This window comes from Mytilus galloprovincialis, chromosome 1, assembly GCF_965363235.1.
Source record: "Mytilus galloprovincialis chromosome 1, xbMytGall1.hap1.1, whole genome shotgun sequence".
Lineage (NCBI taxonomy): Eukaryota > Metazoa > Mollusca > Bivalvia > Mytilida > Mytilidae > Mytilus > Mytilus galloprovincialis.
Window position 1 is genome coordinate 21,663,014 of NC_134838.1, and position 17,517 is coordinate 21,680,530.

At 30.9% G+C, this 17,517-nt stretch overlaps 3 protein-coding genes across 6 annotated transcripts in view; 1 reads left to right on the plus strand and 2 right to left on the minus strand.

The window, feature by feature from the left end:
* Positions 1–4,729, plus strand: part of LOC143069020 (guanylate cyclase soluble subunit beta-2-like) — a 21,852-nt gene extending 17,123 nt beyond the window's left edge. The window contains exons 11-12 of the mRNA XM_076243452.1: positions 1,383–1,537; positions 3,742–4,729. Coding sequence (XP_076099567.1) covers positions 1,383–1,537; positions 3,742–4,162 — 576 coding nt within the window. The 3' untranslated portion in view covers positions 4,163–4,729. The remainder of the gene's footprint in view (positions 1–1,382; positions 1,538–3,741) is intronic.
* Positions 1–17,517, minus strand: part of LOC143069181 (jouberin-like) — a 377,039-nt gene that overhangs the window by 289,353 nt on the left and 70,169 nt on the right. The gene's annotated exons all lie outside the window — the stretch shown is intronic.
* Positions 1,396–16,120, minus strand: LOC143069028 (oncoprotein-induced transcript 3 protein-like). 4 transcript variants are annotated; one of them, XM_076243471.1, is made up of 7 exons: positions 15,911–16,120; positions 13,697–13,903; positions 9,925–10,092; positions 9,695–9,748; positions 7,033–7,087; positions 5,648–5,809; positions 1,396–1,530 (listed from the first exon to the last, which is right to left on the minus strand). In XM_076243471.1, the coding sequence occupies exons 1-6, from the start codon at positions 15,999–16,001 to the stop codon at positions 5,752–5,754; spliced, it is 633 nt and encodes a 210-aa protein (XP_076099586.1). In that variant the 5' UTR covers positions 16,002–16,120; the 3' UTR covers positions 1,396–1,530; positions 5,648–5,751. The 4 variants fall into 4 exon arrangements, 2 of the variants coding, with proteins under 2 accessions (XP_076099586.1, XP_076099580.1); XR_012976305.1 differs by having other exon boundaries at positions 1,405–1,530; positions 5,644–5,809; positions 7,560–9,748; XM_076243465.1 differs by having other exon boundaries at positions 1,405–1,530; positions 5,644–5,809.

The window sequence follows — 17,517 nt, forward strand, 5'->3', positions numbered from 1 at the left end:
CAGCAAACAAGACTATCTCGATGAATTTTTTTTCTTCTTTATTTTCGAAAAGTGCAATGAACCGGTCAATTTCATACATAACGAGTTTTCGTGATTTAAAAATTCGCTCTTTAGTATTCACGTGTATAAAACGAATGTCTGCTTATTGAATCCAATATTGGAAGCTGTAACAACATTCTGTGAATTCAGTTATTTTCATTTGTACTAATTTTTGTGGATTCAGGAAATTTTGCATATTCGTAGTTTTGCTGAAGTCTGCATACAAACCTATAGAAAATTCATCATTCGTTGAGCATTTAATTTCGTGGTTTAACCGTACCTATGAAATCAATGGAAAATGGTATCCAAAGAATAAAAATGAATCCACAGTAAATAGAATTGTTGTTTGGGTTGCAATGTCACCTTTTTTGAAAAAGTAATGAGACATGTTCTGCATCAGCGTACCGTTGCAATTGAGCAGTTTCATATGATTACTGCTATGAAGGAGGATATCTACTTGACCGTTCACCTTGTTAGCAAAATTAAACAAACATATTCCCCATATTATACTTACAAATGGTATCTATTGCATCGTCATTTATTTGAAATCGAAATATTTACAAAACATGCAAGTAATTTTCACTAAATAATATTTAGAATTTAGTTACAGACGTTTTGCAGTACTTAAAATATTTCAGCAAAAAAAAATCGAATTTCTGATGATTTGTTTACGTGTGTATATGGTAGGAACATGTTTCTTTGGTTTTTTTCGCAAAGCAAACAAGGTATTCTAAATTAACTATACTGATAAAAAAAAAAAACCTGCCTCACCCTTTTTTTGTTTGGCAATTAAAAATTAATTATGATGCTAACATTGGTTAGCTCACTGATTTTTTGCGTAAAAGTATTATTTCAAATGAACACAAACCTGAAATTTGCTTGTGCAAGAAAAATCTTTCATTACGATGGATTAATTCTAGTATTTAAAGTGCAGTTGAGCTACTGGTCTGATAGAACAGTACTTCACACACGTAGAAATTTCGACACGGTGAATATAATTTTAAACAACAAAAGTCAACAAATGTTCAAATCTCAATATTTTCTGCTAATCAAAATGCAGTTAAGCTACTGGTTTGAAACAAGTCCCAATATGAGTTTGTACATGTTGTACACGCTTTTGAAATTTACTATCACAGAATATGTTAACAGTATCATATTTTACAGCCACAGCCTTTAATTGGATATCAGTTTCAGTGACAACATTTCTCCTAAAATATCAAAGACGCAATACTGTGAAACAGAAAAACAGAAAAATGTGCAACGTTCGAGGAAACTATGTATGTCGTACATGATAACTATTCTGGATTTTGTCTTCCTTATTAATTGTATCAGCTTTTTTGCAGATTCGGGTCGGATTCCACAGTGGATCAGTTGTCGCAGGTGTTGTTGGGCTAAAGATGCCACGCTATTGCTTGTTTGGAGATACTGTTAACACTTCGTCCAGAATGGAAAGTCATGGTATACCAGCTAGGGTTCATGCAAGTCCACAGTCTACAAAGTAATTATAGTTCATATTAAGAAGTAAAAATTATTATATGTTTTGTTCTACTTTTGCATATGTATACTTTCTTTCTTTTCATCACTTTCATGTTTTGCAACTTCTGATTTTATGTGTCATTTAAAGGCTTCAAAGAAGCAAATTAAAAATCTTATGGATACACATTTATTCTGTGAAATGTAATATTCTTTCTTGTCAAAAGATTTGTAAGATATTGCAGATAATGCTGTTTAACATACACAAATCAGATTTGATATGAACAAAGCAATAAGGTCATTTAATAAACTCAAATCGGCAACATATTGCTTTAAATACATGATTTATATATCAGACAAATTACGATTTCATGATCATGCATTTAATTTGCCACTGGACGTAATACAAATGATCATCATTCGCAAATATTATGATACTATGCCCAATTTTAATATGACATTATTTATATATCTTTATATAACACTTAGATTTAACTACCCCTTAACAAAGATGGTTTGAGTTAAAATGGACACAGCCCTTCTAACGGGTTTAGTCTAAAACGTTTGCTGACTTATCCAATTATAAGCAAAGTATCTTAAGTGATAGTTGAGTATCATATTATAGAAGCGTCGTTTTTTTTTGTGTGGTATCGATACTACTGCATAGTGACCATTTCTCTTCCGATTTATTCGTGATTTCATCCACAAAGATAAAGTAGGGAGAGAAAGGAAAAAAGATAAACAAAACTGAAACAAAACAAATTATGTAGACAGGTTGTACTGTTGCCTCTTAAGCCCCGTAAACAACAGATCGTGGATTCATAAAACAGTTTTCGTGGCACTGTCGTGCAAAATATCAAAATAATATTTCCAGTGGTCACATCAGCTACGACATGCTCACGATGGTTCAACGATGGGTACAAGACAGAAAAAAATATGTCATTGTACTGTCGTGTGCTTGTCGCAAGTCGGTCGTGCGACAGTCGTGTGACGACAATTGTAGGACAATCGTGAGTTGGTTGGGACTAATTTTTTTAATAGGTTTTCATGTATTGGGATGCGCGTGTGATTGTCGTGTTACTGTCGTACGACTGTTGTGCAACTGTGATGCGAGTGACGACCCTCAGCAAAAGCCCCATTCGCATGAATACAACGAAATCACCTGAGGATTCCCGTTCCAACCCTTGTGTCAGTGTACTAGTATTATACTTCCAAAATATCAGGCGCCGTTCGATTCATGGCTTAACCCACCAACGTCGGGCGTTCCTATACTGTTCACGGGTTTGAGTCAATGTTAACAGGGCTATATCTTGTTAGAGTCCGGCAAGGCGCCTATTCAACAGGGCCGAACTAATTGTTCTGGTGGAAAAGCAATCTTTAAACGGTAGACGGTATGTTTTTCTAAACATTCATTCCCACCGAATTGTATTCTTCTAAATAAAACGTAAATAAGCTTCACGACGAACTTACCACTGTCGTACGACAGACAATCAATGATGTGAGAGCATCGTACAAAATTTGGTATTCGTGAGACAATCGTGCGACTGTATCACAAAAGTCTTGCGACAGTCGTGAGATGGTCGTACGACAGTCCTGCGACGACTATTTTATTAAAATGGTTTATGTTGGTACCCACAACAATGTGTTTATCGTACAACAGTCGGACGACTGTGGTGAGACACTCTCACGACTGCCACAAGATAGTGATACGACAAATAATCGTGGAGCAAAAAAAGTGCATCTTCAATTTTCGTCCCACGACACACGACAGCGCCACGATGCTGAAAATATCGTGCAACTGTCGTGCGATTGACGTACGGCGATCACAGATGACCCGCGATTTGACAAAAATTCATGTCGTGGAGCTGCATAGATGTGTCGTGGGTTCGTAGTGACCATGGCTTAATTACTTACATCCACTTCAATTTAACGTTATGCTAGAAAATCACAATATATGCTGTTTTGCACGTTCTTGTCTTCAACACTTTCAACAGGAAGTAATTTGTGAATAGTGTGATGCGTGCAAAAGAGGACATACTAACATTGTTGTATCTCTTGATTTCAATCTGAATCAAAATCATGCGATATTTTGTATTTTTCTTCTCTTTTTTGTCTATTTTATAACTTCAAATATATGATATGAACAAATTCTTATTAACATATATTTAACAAGTGAAATGCAGATCATAGGGAATACAGACTTTGTTATATTTGTTTATCTTTTTTCAGATTATTGATTGACAAGGGGTACGTTTTCAGAGACAGAGGGAAGAATAAGATTAAAGGGAAAGGTTTGATGAGCACCTATATTTTGATAAACAGAACCGGTAAAACATACGAGGAACCTGACGATGCGTTCTGCAAAATGCCTTTAGCTAAAACTGTTGATATGGACATTGAAATTGAAGTATTGCCAGATAAAACAAATGAAGATAAAACCAATGAAGATAAAACCAATGAAGTTAAAACCAATGAAGATAAAACCAATGAAATAAAGGAGCGATCTAAAAGCCAGATTGAAAGTCCAATAATCGACAAACCGGTAGAACGTCCTAAGAGTCGATCTGTTGTTGTAACCAGACCAATACCGATATCTAGGAGACACCCACCTCTGCAAAAACAAAACAGCTCGACGTGTATGCTGAGTTGAGTTCTTTCACACACTGTACTGTTAATACGATGGAATAAAATGCGGCAAAATTACTATTTTAGACGTAGAGGCATATTGTGTAGAACCTTGTCGAGAATCGTTTGGTTACTTGATTTTGGGGTGGTGGATTGGAGTTTTATTGATGCGTTCAACTATCCCAACATATAGTTTTGTTAATTCCGTTCAACTGGATTGATTGTTAAATACATTTGTTTAGTTTTCAATACGCGTAAAACACTTTGTAAATTTGATAAGCTTTTATTTTTCTAGAACCATTCAATCTTACGTGGTTTTTTTTCGATGGGAAACGAAATAAAAAATGAATTGCTAGTAGAAAGGAGTAGGGCCAATAAAATTAAAAAAAAAGTACACAAAAATGGTAATATCTTTCATTTTCACCTAGCGTTTAAAAAAGTATATAGCACAAATTGAAAATAAAGACATTGTCCATACATCAGATTTATATCTACACGAATGCTATTGAAACATCATATCTATTCAACAATAATGGTTTGTTAAACAACACATGATCATGAAATTACACTGTTAAATTGTAAGGGTTTAAGATATAAAAATTAAAAAAGTTTACAAACGATCATGATTTTAAGAAAATAAAAATCTATTGATTCTATCCTTGTTTTTGTTTGTATGATGGTTAAAGTAGCCATACCTTTCAAAATCGAATTCGAATAAAGTAAAACATATATATTTTAATGTGGTTAGTATGTTTACAAGTAATTTAACTTTTAAATAAAATAATTTCAATGAAATGGAGCAAAATAAACAATGCTCTTGTAAATGCTGACATTGTTTTTAAATAGACACTGCAATGTTTGGTCAGCACACTGTCATGCCGTACAAAGAAATCATATGGTCGTTTTATTCTAATATAACGCGCTTTGAGTTATATGCAGGAATTTTTATTTAAAACAGTTAACCTTCTCCCATTCACATAAATCTGTATTATCATGATCAGTTAAATGTGGTAATCTTTTTCTTATAAAATCACTATTAAATTGTAATATGATGTGTGAGATCTGTTAAGTTTTTTTACTTAATTAATACATTTCATACGACTTTGCGCTTTTTATCTCTTACGAAATACTTAACGGAATAAATTGTTTACTTATTTCTTCAAGCTGTAGAGAATTAAAGTTTTCTTTATTTCTGTCACATAATACTTCAAAACAATATTGAATTTCTGTTTTATTTTTATGAAACCAAAAATTACTCTCATACACTTAGAAGTATTAGCGTCCTGAATACAATAATCAAATTATCCTATGTCCAAACATTTGATATTTTTCATTAAGGAGATGGCTTCAGAACTTATATTGTGATTCGGAATTCAAAGAAAAATACTGATCTAACCACCATGCAAGTTTGAGTTGTACAAATTTTAACCTGAATAAGGCAACTTTCTAAATAAGACATATCTTATCATCAATTTTTATATAACTAGAAAAAAACGATAAACATACAAACTTTAAGACTTTCCGCTGCGTTCTTGGTATGTTTCCATATTCGTCTTTTATTTTCTAATATTGCAAGTGTTTTGTTTTCTTCTCAATTTTCCTATTGTGACGTCATTAAAAAGGCGACCTTGTCTGATGACGTCGCATATAAAGAACACAAGTTTCTGGAAATCTTTGAAAAAGAATGATTAAAGTCATCAGAGAAACAGATTCCGACACTATAACTCGTGTATTACAATATTTCTCCACTCTCGACAGTTAAATTTGGTTATTTAAAATGATCGGCAAGCCTCGCGCTTTAAATAATAAAATTTAACTGTCTCGAGTGGAGAAATATCGTAATACACTTGTTGCAGTGTAGGAATCTATATATCATACCGATTAAAACAACACATTAGAAACAAAATGTTATTAGGTTGTTTGAGGTGGGTTTTCTTTATTAACAAAAGAACATCCTGAATAACAATAAAGTTCCTAGAAGAAGAATCCAAACCAGCAGATTATGCTGTCAATGTAAACAACATTGCAATGACACTGATTTTGTAAATAAGACATATCTAATTGATATATCAAAGACTAGATAAGAAAACAACTCGTCTAACAGTCGAAGGTACAACGCACTGCTTCCTGATGGGAGTTTGTACTTTCCAATTTTTTAAAAAGATTCCAAGCTTTTCAATCTACTGACTTTCCTTTCCGTTGCATGTTTGCCTAGTTCTTTTTAAAAATTGTATTTTATTTTGTATTCATAAGATCACTTTTAGCATTTTTATTATTTATTTTCTCGCAATAAATTGTTAACGTATATGTAAACTAAAATTTTACTTAGAAAATATTTATTAACATGTGTCTTTGTCATCGCAAATGCATTTACTCTGTTGTTGCTGCAGACTTTAAACACATTTTATTTATAATGATCAAGAAGATCTGTTCCAATATAAACAAGAATATGTTTACACAATGTTTTAGCTACAATGAATATTATATCATTGAGTAATGTGTGTTTTTTTCTTGTATGCTTGCATTTCACAATTTCCTTTTCAATTTTGTTGTCAAAAAAGTAAATTAAATTTTTGAATGCCTTCAAAAATAATGCTTTTAGTAATACCACACACACTGAAAATTTCATTGTAAAAAATAACAACTTCATGCGTCTTACGTGCTTTACTTTATCAACCTATACACGGAAATCAAACATGTCAAAAGCCAAACACTTGAAAGTCAGCAATGTGAAACTACCGTTACAGTAAAGGAGCTTTTAACCAAAAAGAGACCGACGAATAGCCAAATCCATCTAAGGTCAACTTGCCTGAGGAAGTTCAAAACTTATTTTCTTTATAATTTATAAATTTATAAACAGACAATACTAGAAAAGTTTGTTATATATTAATCTACCTGAGTTTTACTTCTAACCTGATGGTGCCTTTGGTAACTGATAGTCCACATTGCGCTGAAAAAAAATTGGACAACACTTATAAATTTCATGCTCAATTCTTCAGTTTTAAAAGAAAACTGAATCTTCATCAGGAACGCTCAAAGCCAAATACGCAGTATTTGAATACCAAGGATGTTATAGTTTCATTGTAAATGATTATTGTTTCTGTAATTGTACATGTGAATTCGTTTATGACAATGTGATCTCATTAATTCATCATGAAGTGTTGTGTCTACTTCTGTATTCACATCATGTTTTCAATGGCCTAACTGTGCCCTTGAGCGGACTGACAACAATTATTTGAAATGCTGTTCCTTTTTTCTTCTTCTTGTTTTTTCATGCATAATGTCTGTTTCTCATGAACATATACACTTTGTACTGTGAAATTATTTTTTGGTTGATTTCGTGGTTAACGTATTAGCACGAATTATAGCTAGATAATATTGAATTAGATAATTTTGATATGAATACTTCAATAGCAAATTACCCCAATAAGTCAACGATACCAGTGGGGATACCTCATGTGTCTTTAAACCATGGTACATCGCAGCCTGTAATGCATGATCGTATCTATGATGAGTTTATTAAGTACATGTTTGTTCCGTTAATGCTTTTTGAGTGAGTTCAATGGATTTAATTTGACAGTGGGCACTCCGTTACTTATTTTACGTGAAACGTATACACATGTACAGTGTAAATCGAAAGACAAAATCTGCTTTTTATTATTGTGACAAGACTAAAAAAAAAATCATTCAATTTTTAATATGAGCATGCAAATTTCATTTCATGCTCTATACATTAAATTTATTACACAAGATAAACAAAAAATGATGTTTTTAACTAATTGTAAATTCGGAATATCCCACAATGCATTGTTGTACAGTGTATTATTTGGTCAATTTCTCAGGCGTTTTCTAGTTTTGGTTTGCACTTGAATGAGATCTTTGGTTTTCTCGTTTGAAATAGTAATTGTACATTTTGTTGTGTCAATAACTAACAATATGGTAATAGTTTTCTCAATGTTGAAGGCTGTACGTTGATCTATAGAAGCTTACATCTACAACATTTTGTTTCTATGGATAGTTGTATAATTTGAAACACATTTTATATTATATTAAACAAACAAGAATAAAAACAACTACAAACAGAACTTCATTATTAAACATTTAATACTTACATTCTTTTTAAAATTACTGTAATTGATTTAAAATATTAATATGAAATATCTATGATTAATGTGTACCAATTATTGTCTGAGTAGCTAGATTATTATATGGTTGACTCAAACAGCTAATAAATATTATAGTTTAAAACATAACAAAATATTTTCATAATGTGTTACCAGCTTGAAATATGAAACGGATTCAGTGATATTTGAATGACTAACAATAGTATTGAAGTAGTAATAAAACAATGTGTATTTCTAAATTGATAACCAGTCTGCAAACATTAGATATTAAAAATAAATTGCATATACATGGCGGTTTTAACTTTAAATTAATATCAGATTTAATTTTTCACGTTTTAATATTAAAGTATAGGTAGACGCTGTATTAATATATATATCTGAGTTGCATATTAACATTTAAGTAAGTGAACAGCAGTTGATAAATTTGATTTGATAATATAAAACTTGTTAGTTCAAGCAAGCTGTTAGTAAAAAATAAGTATATACATATCAGAATGTATTAATTGAGAGTAAGATAAAAGCTTAAATTTTACAACTGGACATGTTCCTTTGACAAAACGTACATTAGCTATTGTTCTCTGTGGAGTTTATTCAGTAAATGAACTTTAAATCTATCATTGAATACGACAGCATATGTGTATTTTGTTGTTGCTGTTGCTATTGACTTGTTGCCTTATATCATACAGATCGACATATTTTACTTCCACTTGTGGTGCGATACCGCAATAAATTTAGAAAAATATTGCAGAATAAAAATGACAATCAATTATTCAAATATATTTATCGCATTATTTCGAGAACAATAACGCTTTATGTTTCTTATATTATGATACATCGATATAATCATTATTTGTGAGAAAAATATCAGAAAAAGCTAATTTTTATTTAAATGGTGCATATAGCATGTTGCATTATATCTTAGACTTTGGTTTTTAGTGATAACGTTTTGTTTGTAAAGCCACCCATATACAAAGAGTGATTCAATTTTTAGGGAAAAATTAACAACTCCCGTCAATTTAAATCCACAAGGAACTATAGCTCGTGTGTTTATTGAATGGAATTCAGGTTGCAAAAATTGAAAGGACTAAATAGATCGGTACTGATTCTGGACAAAGGTTTTATTTCCTTTGCAAGAATCATCCAAAACGTATTCATAGCTAAATCAAATAGATTGATTCCAATAAGGTTGGTATATGGAACTTATATCAATATGTCTATATACACATACATAAATTGAGGTTCTGTTTCAATTACATGTTTCCTCAAATTATGAAAAAGTTGTGTTATGAAAAATCTTAAACTAAACGACAGTAAAACAAATTTACATGTAAAAAACAAGAAATGAAACACAAAAACATTTAAAATAAAACATAATTTGAAACGCGTATCAAGACCTTAATTATAGTATATTGATCTGATTTATTGATGCTTACTGTAACATCCAATAGTATTGTCTGATGAAGAAACAAAACCGTCCGACGAATTTCCTAAAATAGAAAAAAACTATATTACTTTATGAACATTGAATTACAGTATTTGACATTTATACTATTACAATGCATTTATTAGCATTTTGTAATCTTTTATAAAACAAAAAATACTTACTAATTTCACCCAAATATCAAGAGTAAATAAGTTAACCAAATACCATACATAACATTACCAAAACAGTAAGCGGAGTTTCCAACAGGGCTCGATAACAGCTCGTAGACCAAATAATTTCCACAGCAAAATTTGATGTTAATGAACCAAGAATATTCACAAACACTATCAATTGTGTGAACGCAGACTTGCGCATTGGCTTGAACCTCTGGAACTGATGGTAAGGTGCCTACAAAATATAGCGATTATTATTTATTTACTCGTAACAAAAAACAAACTCAACCAATATACAAACATATATTGAATGGCTATTCATTCAACTAACATTATATAATGTTAAATAAATGTACCATAAAAATCAGAATGGGATCTTATAAAATCCCAGATGTCTATTTATCACCATGTAGAAAACCACATGCGGGGTGTCGCCTATGTTTGTAATGGGTAGGCGATTTGGGGTGGAGAAAAAGAATCAAGATAAGTTCAAGTATCAAAATGTCCTTTTATCAGAATTATATAACCAAATATTGTATTGCACGAAAGGACACGAATTATAATCTATTTCCATCAAGCAGAAGCAGACGTTGTCAGTGCTCTGTTTTTTTAAACACTTCTACTCTTCCCTAGTTTTCCGTGTTGCAAATTTTGAGGCGTCTTATGCAAGTTTCAGGATAAAAAAAACTTTTGTTGTCGATTTTCCCCAGCACGATTTATATAGTAATTGAATTTAACCAAATATCAGATTCTCATTTTTCATCAAAATATATAATATGTCGCTCGGGTTGTCATATTTTGCATCTCAAGGGGTAGAGTCATTTGTCTTATATTTTGCAATCCAAACACATCTACTTTGTTCTTATGACAAATTACAAACTTAAGTACTTCATTTTTACCCATTTTTAGTCTTTTAAGTAGTGTGCATCTTTTTATGTTAGAAATTTCAGAATGCAATATAATCACATCAAAAGAACATATTTTGATCGATCGGAATAAAATTATCAAATATAGATGCCCAAACCATGGTTAAATGAAAAAAAAATCTACGACTGCCATTAATTATTTTTTATAGAAATTTCACGCAGTCGGATAAATCTGAGAATATATCGAATTATGAATATAAAAAGATGTGATACGATTGTCTATGAGACAAGTCTTCACAAGAGACAAAGACACAGATATTATTAACTATAGATTACTTGCGGCCTTCAACAACGATTAAATTTTTACCATATATTCAGCTATAAAAACCCGTTATGAAAATTTTAAAACTAACGGCCTGATTTATGTACAAAATAATTAACTGAAACAAATATGATATACATGTACACTAACAAATTAAAGTGGGGCGGGGTTCAACTAGTTATAAAAAATTGAAAAAGACTTAACTCATCAGATTGATACAAAGCAGAAATACATCTTACAAAAAAAAAAAAAAAAAGAACGTGACAGGGTTCTTATAAAACCAAACAATTAACAGACACTGAGTAGTGTACTGATCGGAGAGAACTCGCAATTTCTGACAGCGAGTACAAAACCAAATTTAATTTACTGATAACAAATTCAATAGTAATACCAATAAAAAGAACATTCAAAGATTAAATCATAGTGTTGTTTTGATAGCTTTTTAGAATAAGTGTTTTGAAATGATCGATAAGTTTATAGGAATTGAATCTTAACTACGGAGCTCAGTAAACAAAATCCCGGTTTTTTACAGGTACAACCAAATTTTTAAAACCAAATCTTTATATCTATGGACGAATCTTGTAAAGGTTTGAAGTAATTTGAGACAACTCAATTCCAGACTAGGTATAACTGGATAGTGTATTTCTCAGGTTAATTTAATCATGTGAAGATTAAATTAATTTGCAAGTAAAGTAGAGCATTAATTAGAGTTACTTATCAGGTGAAATTCATTTTTATTTACTTCGGACCAAAATGGCGGTTTTTTATTAAAATGCTGATCAAAGATACCAGGAAAATAATTTTCTAAGCCAGACGCGCGTTTCATCTACAAAAGACTCATCGAATGAAAAGTGTTGAAAGAGAAAGAAATTACGAAATGGAAGAGTATTGAGGGTTAAAAATGACGATGGGTTCAGTCAAATAATTTGTTTACATAATATTCAATATTTACAATTTTCAAAAGATTTTTTCCTTTCATAATTCATACATATACATTCTTTATAAATGCACTCTGATTGAAAAGCTGTCATATCTTATGATTTTTTAACCATTTGAAGTAATAATTTAGTAAATGTAGTTATCTGGTTTTTTCTTACAACGAAATACTTCATCTTTTTTTCGTTTCTGAATGTTAAAGCATAATACTGTAGCTTTTGATTGTCTTAAAAAAAAACGTATAACTTCGTAATGTTAAGTGGTAATTCCGTGATGCAATTTGAAATAACAATATAACAACTAAGGATGTCAACGTGTACTCGAGTATCGCTCGGTAGAACCGAGTATCGATTACAAAAATGATACTCGGCTATAAACCGGGTTCGTGTTTGACGATGTTGTTGCTCTCTTAAGTTTAAAAAAATATATTGAGAGCACATCCTTATATATTAATCAAAATTAATAAAAGTTAGAATACGATTCGAATGTTTGCGTTAAGCATTCTTAAAAATTTCTTCAAAACAGAGGATATGTAGGATTTATTAACAAGGGCATTTTTCCAAGGGTAACACTTTAGCTAATCTAGTAACTACCCAACCTCCGTACCGTCAGAACATATATTTTAATCATCAGGACTGTTAGTTACCTTTCAACGTTGATAAATCGCAATATCCCAGAAAAAGTTGGCAATATATATAAGAATACATTTGTTACAACCTGTTTCCAAATACTGTTGTTGTTTAAGGATGTACTTAGGTGAGGTTAGGTAAAAATTAAGAAATTAAGAAATTAAAATTGATACTATAAACTTGTAGAGCATCAATTAAGAATAAAGATAAGCTAAAAATATTGATAGGTCATGGACCTCCTTTTCGAGATATTTGAGATTTAAAATATGGCGGGAAAAGGCTGACTCGGACTTTTACCTTATATTTGCATTGGTATTATTTAGGTCTCAAAACAAAAGAAAGAAAATCAAGAATCGTCTAAAATTTTGGTAAATGACCTTTCATGAGCTGTTAAGTCTTATATAAAAAAATAATTGGGTGTTATAGGGCAAACTATTTTACATTGTATTGTATGGAAAAACACCAAGGAGTCCGAACATTTGACACAAATTTCAAAACCTCACCTAAGTACATCCTTAAGTAATAATATTTCTATGAAAATTTACTGGTTACTTGATTAGATAATATCAATGTTTACATAATTGATATATGTAGTAAATGAGCTATTGGTTAAGTCCTAGGTAATAATGTTCAGGGTTTAACGACAAAAAAACACAACGAACGACCTACAATACATACAATGGTACAAGTTTGTGTTTCCATTTTGTAAATGTTTTATCGAACGAGTACTCGAGTATCGCTCTGTAAATCCAACGAGTAATCGATTAGTAAATCTTTACCGAGTTGACATCCATAATAAAAACAGTTTAAATTAGAATCACATGTGATATGATTTCGATAGTCGAACAAAACAAACAATGGACAAAAAGTGTGATTTGTTTCTACTACGAAAATCAATCAACTGTTTTATATATTGGCAAATTTCTTATTAAGGTCAGCACACAATAACAGCATGTCTCACTTCGCACTCTTCTAACTCTGAATATGGCTCATTATAATCAAAAGATTTTAAGATTTTTACATCAATACACTACTATTGTCTAAATTCTGTAAACACATAAAATAGCAAATACAATACAACATTACCATTCAGCCAAATAGGGTTCCATGTACCACATTTAAACAATTCGGGAATCTGATTTGGAATAAGACTTCCTGCATTCATTTCAATTTTGTACCAACCAGGGGTCAATCTTTCATCAGATATCGGTGTGTCACTAAAAGAGTATTGGTGAAATGGTGAACGACTTTCTTCATTTGTTATTGTTGAATAGTCCGAACATGGTTCTAGTGCTAAAATAACGAGACAATTGAATTAAAATATATATGATTGGACATTCCAAGTGGTTAAGTTAAGATATTATGTTTTCGAATGTTTTACAGACGTTATAACTAGTTGGTTGAACGTTTTGAAATAACGGTTTGACGGAGAAAGACAAATATGTTCCTATTGTGGTAACCACTATTCTGCCACCTTTACTCCAATATGACCTTCTAAAATAGAATTACCATGGGTTTGTTATTAAATGAGCAAAACGATGGGTGCTTAAGGAGTAGGTTTGGTAAGGGCCGATTTTGGCCTCAAATTTCAAGTTCAGACAAAAGATTTTGGAAACGTTTTAAACACTATTTAGTGTCTATTTCAGTTGATTCAATTGGTTTATGTGAGAGATTTGTACTGATTCAATCATTTAAAACGCTTTTGTTCAAGCTTAAATATGAAAAATTTATTAAATATGCAAAAAAAAGGTCACTTTTCAGATGGTTTTTGGCAAAAATGAAAGTGGCCGCATCCGTGTTCATCCTCAACCTTTATATATGTTATGTATTATCATCAAATACAGATTTCCGTTGGAGCAGGACGTCTGTAAAATATTCGAAAACATTAGGTACGAGACCACAATTGTCATCCCTTGATTTTCGTTGTCTACAAATATAGTTCCTAGTGTTGACAGTGGGTTACTTCCCATTATTTTTTTTTATACCCCTTCCAAATTTATTTCTCCATGTTTAATGCCTCAAATTGCAAGAAGGGGGTAAAATCACACTGTAAAAAAATTCGGGTCCAGACTTTTAAAGGAAAGTAGTGATTTGGTCCAGCTGAAAAGAGTTAAAAATTAGCACTTCGGAAGCTATCAAAAGATTTTCAAGACGCCCTAACCATAAAATTGTCCATATTTTGAGTTAGAGTCGATGAAGTTTTCTATAATTTTGATATAATTTGTCCAAAAAGTTGTACAATACACTATAAAAATTTCATTGAGAAAGCGCAGGTGGGATTTGTTTTTTGATTTTCATTTATGTTCTTAAAGAAATGCACTACGAAATAATTGTGGTCTCGGAGGTGAAATCTGTAAAAATAGAATACTTTGGCAACTTCCCTAAATGATTTGATGGTGTCAATTTGTCAAATAGCATGAAACTAAAGGATTTAAAATTTTATTTATAGAATTTCTGCAAAAATGACAAATTTTGACATTTTATGGTCAAAATAGGCATTTTATAGCTCTTTTAACATTGATGCATAAATGGCATCCTGATATTCTACCTGACAGGTTTTCATGTGTCAATATTTGTGTTTCTATGCCTTCATCTAGTTCTTTTACTTATTAATGAACTCTCAATCTACGGAAAAGAAGATTATCTCAGACAATATGTACAAAATGTGTTGTATAAATGACCCTTGTCTAACGCCCTGTTTGGATGAAGTCAAAAGTGGGGAGCTTGGTACACACATTTTGACGTCCATACACAAGACCTCACTATATATGTATCAAAGCGCTTTAAAATGTCTATTGTATCTGTTCCATTTCACATAATATCTTTCTTTTCTTCTGTAGGATAGCAAGTGGTTTAAATATAAGCCTGTTGAGACTAAAATTGCATGCAAGTTTTACACTAAAAAGGCAAATATCTTTGTATCAGACCATACTGTCTGCAAGAAAAGTTAATTGAAGGAGTCTTTTTGTGCTCAGATTTGTTGTATCATGTCACATGAGTATAGAAATGATAAAAAAAACACAAATTTTTATTTCTTATAGCCTCAATATGCATTTTTTAATGTAAATATGTGGCACGGCCTAAATTGACCCTATTTTTTTTTCCAGTCTTACTTGGCCTAAAACCCTTTTAAACTAATATGATATGTTATTTTTATATTTGAGAGCGCGATGGAACAGTTTGTTACCTCAAACAAAACTATTTTAAATCGAGTGAAATATGTGTATTTGTATTTAATTCGTTATCTTGATCATTTTGTTAATGTTGCGTTTTAAAGAATTAATTAGTTGCCTGACTTACCCTTTGCAAAATGAATTATAAATAAAACAATCACAAATTGTTTCATCGTGTATTTTTCATTCACTCGATAGCTCCTGTTCATCATGTTCATAACTAGTTTAAACTGAAAGTTTTGTCGAATGACGACTGTCTTTTCTTTAAAGAGTGATCGTATTACGGAAGGAATGTTAAGTCAATACTTCAATTTATGCCAAATAGAGGTATGCACAATACCAAGCGTATATTTACATTTTTCCAAATTATTTTGTTTTATAATATCAACGCCTTCCTCATTTTACAAAACGTGACATGCTGATGAATAAAACCAAAATGATCAAAATTTAATAACACCAACAACATCGTGTCTTTCATATTGACCTTTTTGGATTTTAAATAGAACAGTAAACATCTATGCAGTTCGTCATTTAACTGTCAACCGAATGGTAAAAACGTTCAACAGATACATGTAAAAATTTAAATCTAATTCTATAAACGGTTACGTAATTTGACACATTTAATTATTCAAAAAAAAAACAAAAACAAAACAACTGAAATTGTTGTTAAACATCAAGATTTATTGTTTGCTAAGTTCCACATATACAATTATCAATCGAAAGTAAAATAATAGAAAAAATAACTCCATGGGAAATTATCAACGGGAAGTCATTTATCAAATGACAACTCATTAAAGGAATGGGAAACAACTGTCATATTTCTGACTTGGAACATTCTTTTCATTGTTTAGAAAATGGTGGATAAAGCCTAGTTGTGTAGCTAGCTTAACCTCTCACTAGTATGGCAGTCAAATGAACAAACCATTGCCAAGATATTTTTTTTCTTGTCAACCTTTCCAGTCTTATTTACGTATATTTCTTTCGATATTAAAAAAATGTATATAAGGTCAAATCTAAAATTTCCACAAAGGTTTTTGCAATATCTTTGTCAAGTGAGCCAAAACTAGAAGTAATCACTTATGAAGATCGTGATTTGCTAATTTAGCCAATGAATTGAGGTGATGTCATGCCTTGTATAATAAGAGAGTAATACTATATACACATTTTAATAAGAATTAGATTACAATGTATAAATATTTAATATATACAGTATGTATACACTTCTACACATTCTCAAATTTTCATATCAGTTTTTGTCAGAAATGCGTATCATGTTATCACTGGAGTGCAGAATTTCTTATTTTATGTTAGCAATCAAAATTATTTAGTATGTTCATTAAAAATCCCAACAATATAAAAAAAGAAAGGTCAAGTTTTAACTAAAGAACACATTTTAGAATATATCGAATATAATTTCTAGTTGATGGACAAATGCAATGTAATATAGAGTTGCATCGAATATTAGTGAAACCTTATAATTGCATGTAGTTGTTTTGACATTTTGTTTTGTTTTTATATTAATTAAACAATTGTTTTGTTCTTTTTGTTTAATTTGCTATTTTAAATCAAAATAATTACACATGTTTTAATTGAGATAAAAATAGAAGCTTAACAATTATATAATCCTTCAAATTAAACAAAAAAGAAAAACTTATTTTACACAGTAATTACTTGAATGGCTTCGTTTTACTATAAAACACGTACTCATTACTTTATTCAAATCTACAGAAGTTA

Bases quoted from the DNA above. Each gene is read 5' to 3' on its own strand.
- LOC143069028 (XM_076243471.1), bottom strand. From the start codon at position 16,001: ATGAACATGATGAACAGGAGCTATCGAGTGAATGAAAAATACACGATG. The intron at 13,904-15,910 runs GTAAGTCAGGCA...TCGTTATTTTAG, and splicing joins TATAATTCATTTTGCAAAGG to CACTAGAACCATGTTCGGAC. The intron at 9,749-9,924 runs GTAATGTTATGT...TTTCTATTTTAG, and splicing joins AAACTCCGCTTACTGTTTTG to GAAATTCGTCGGACGGTTTT.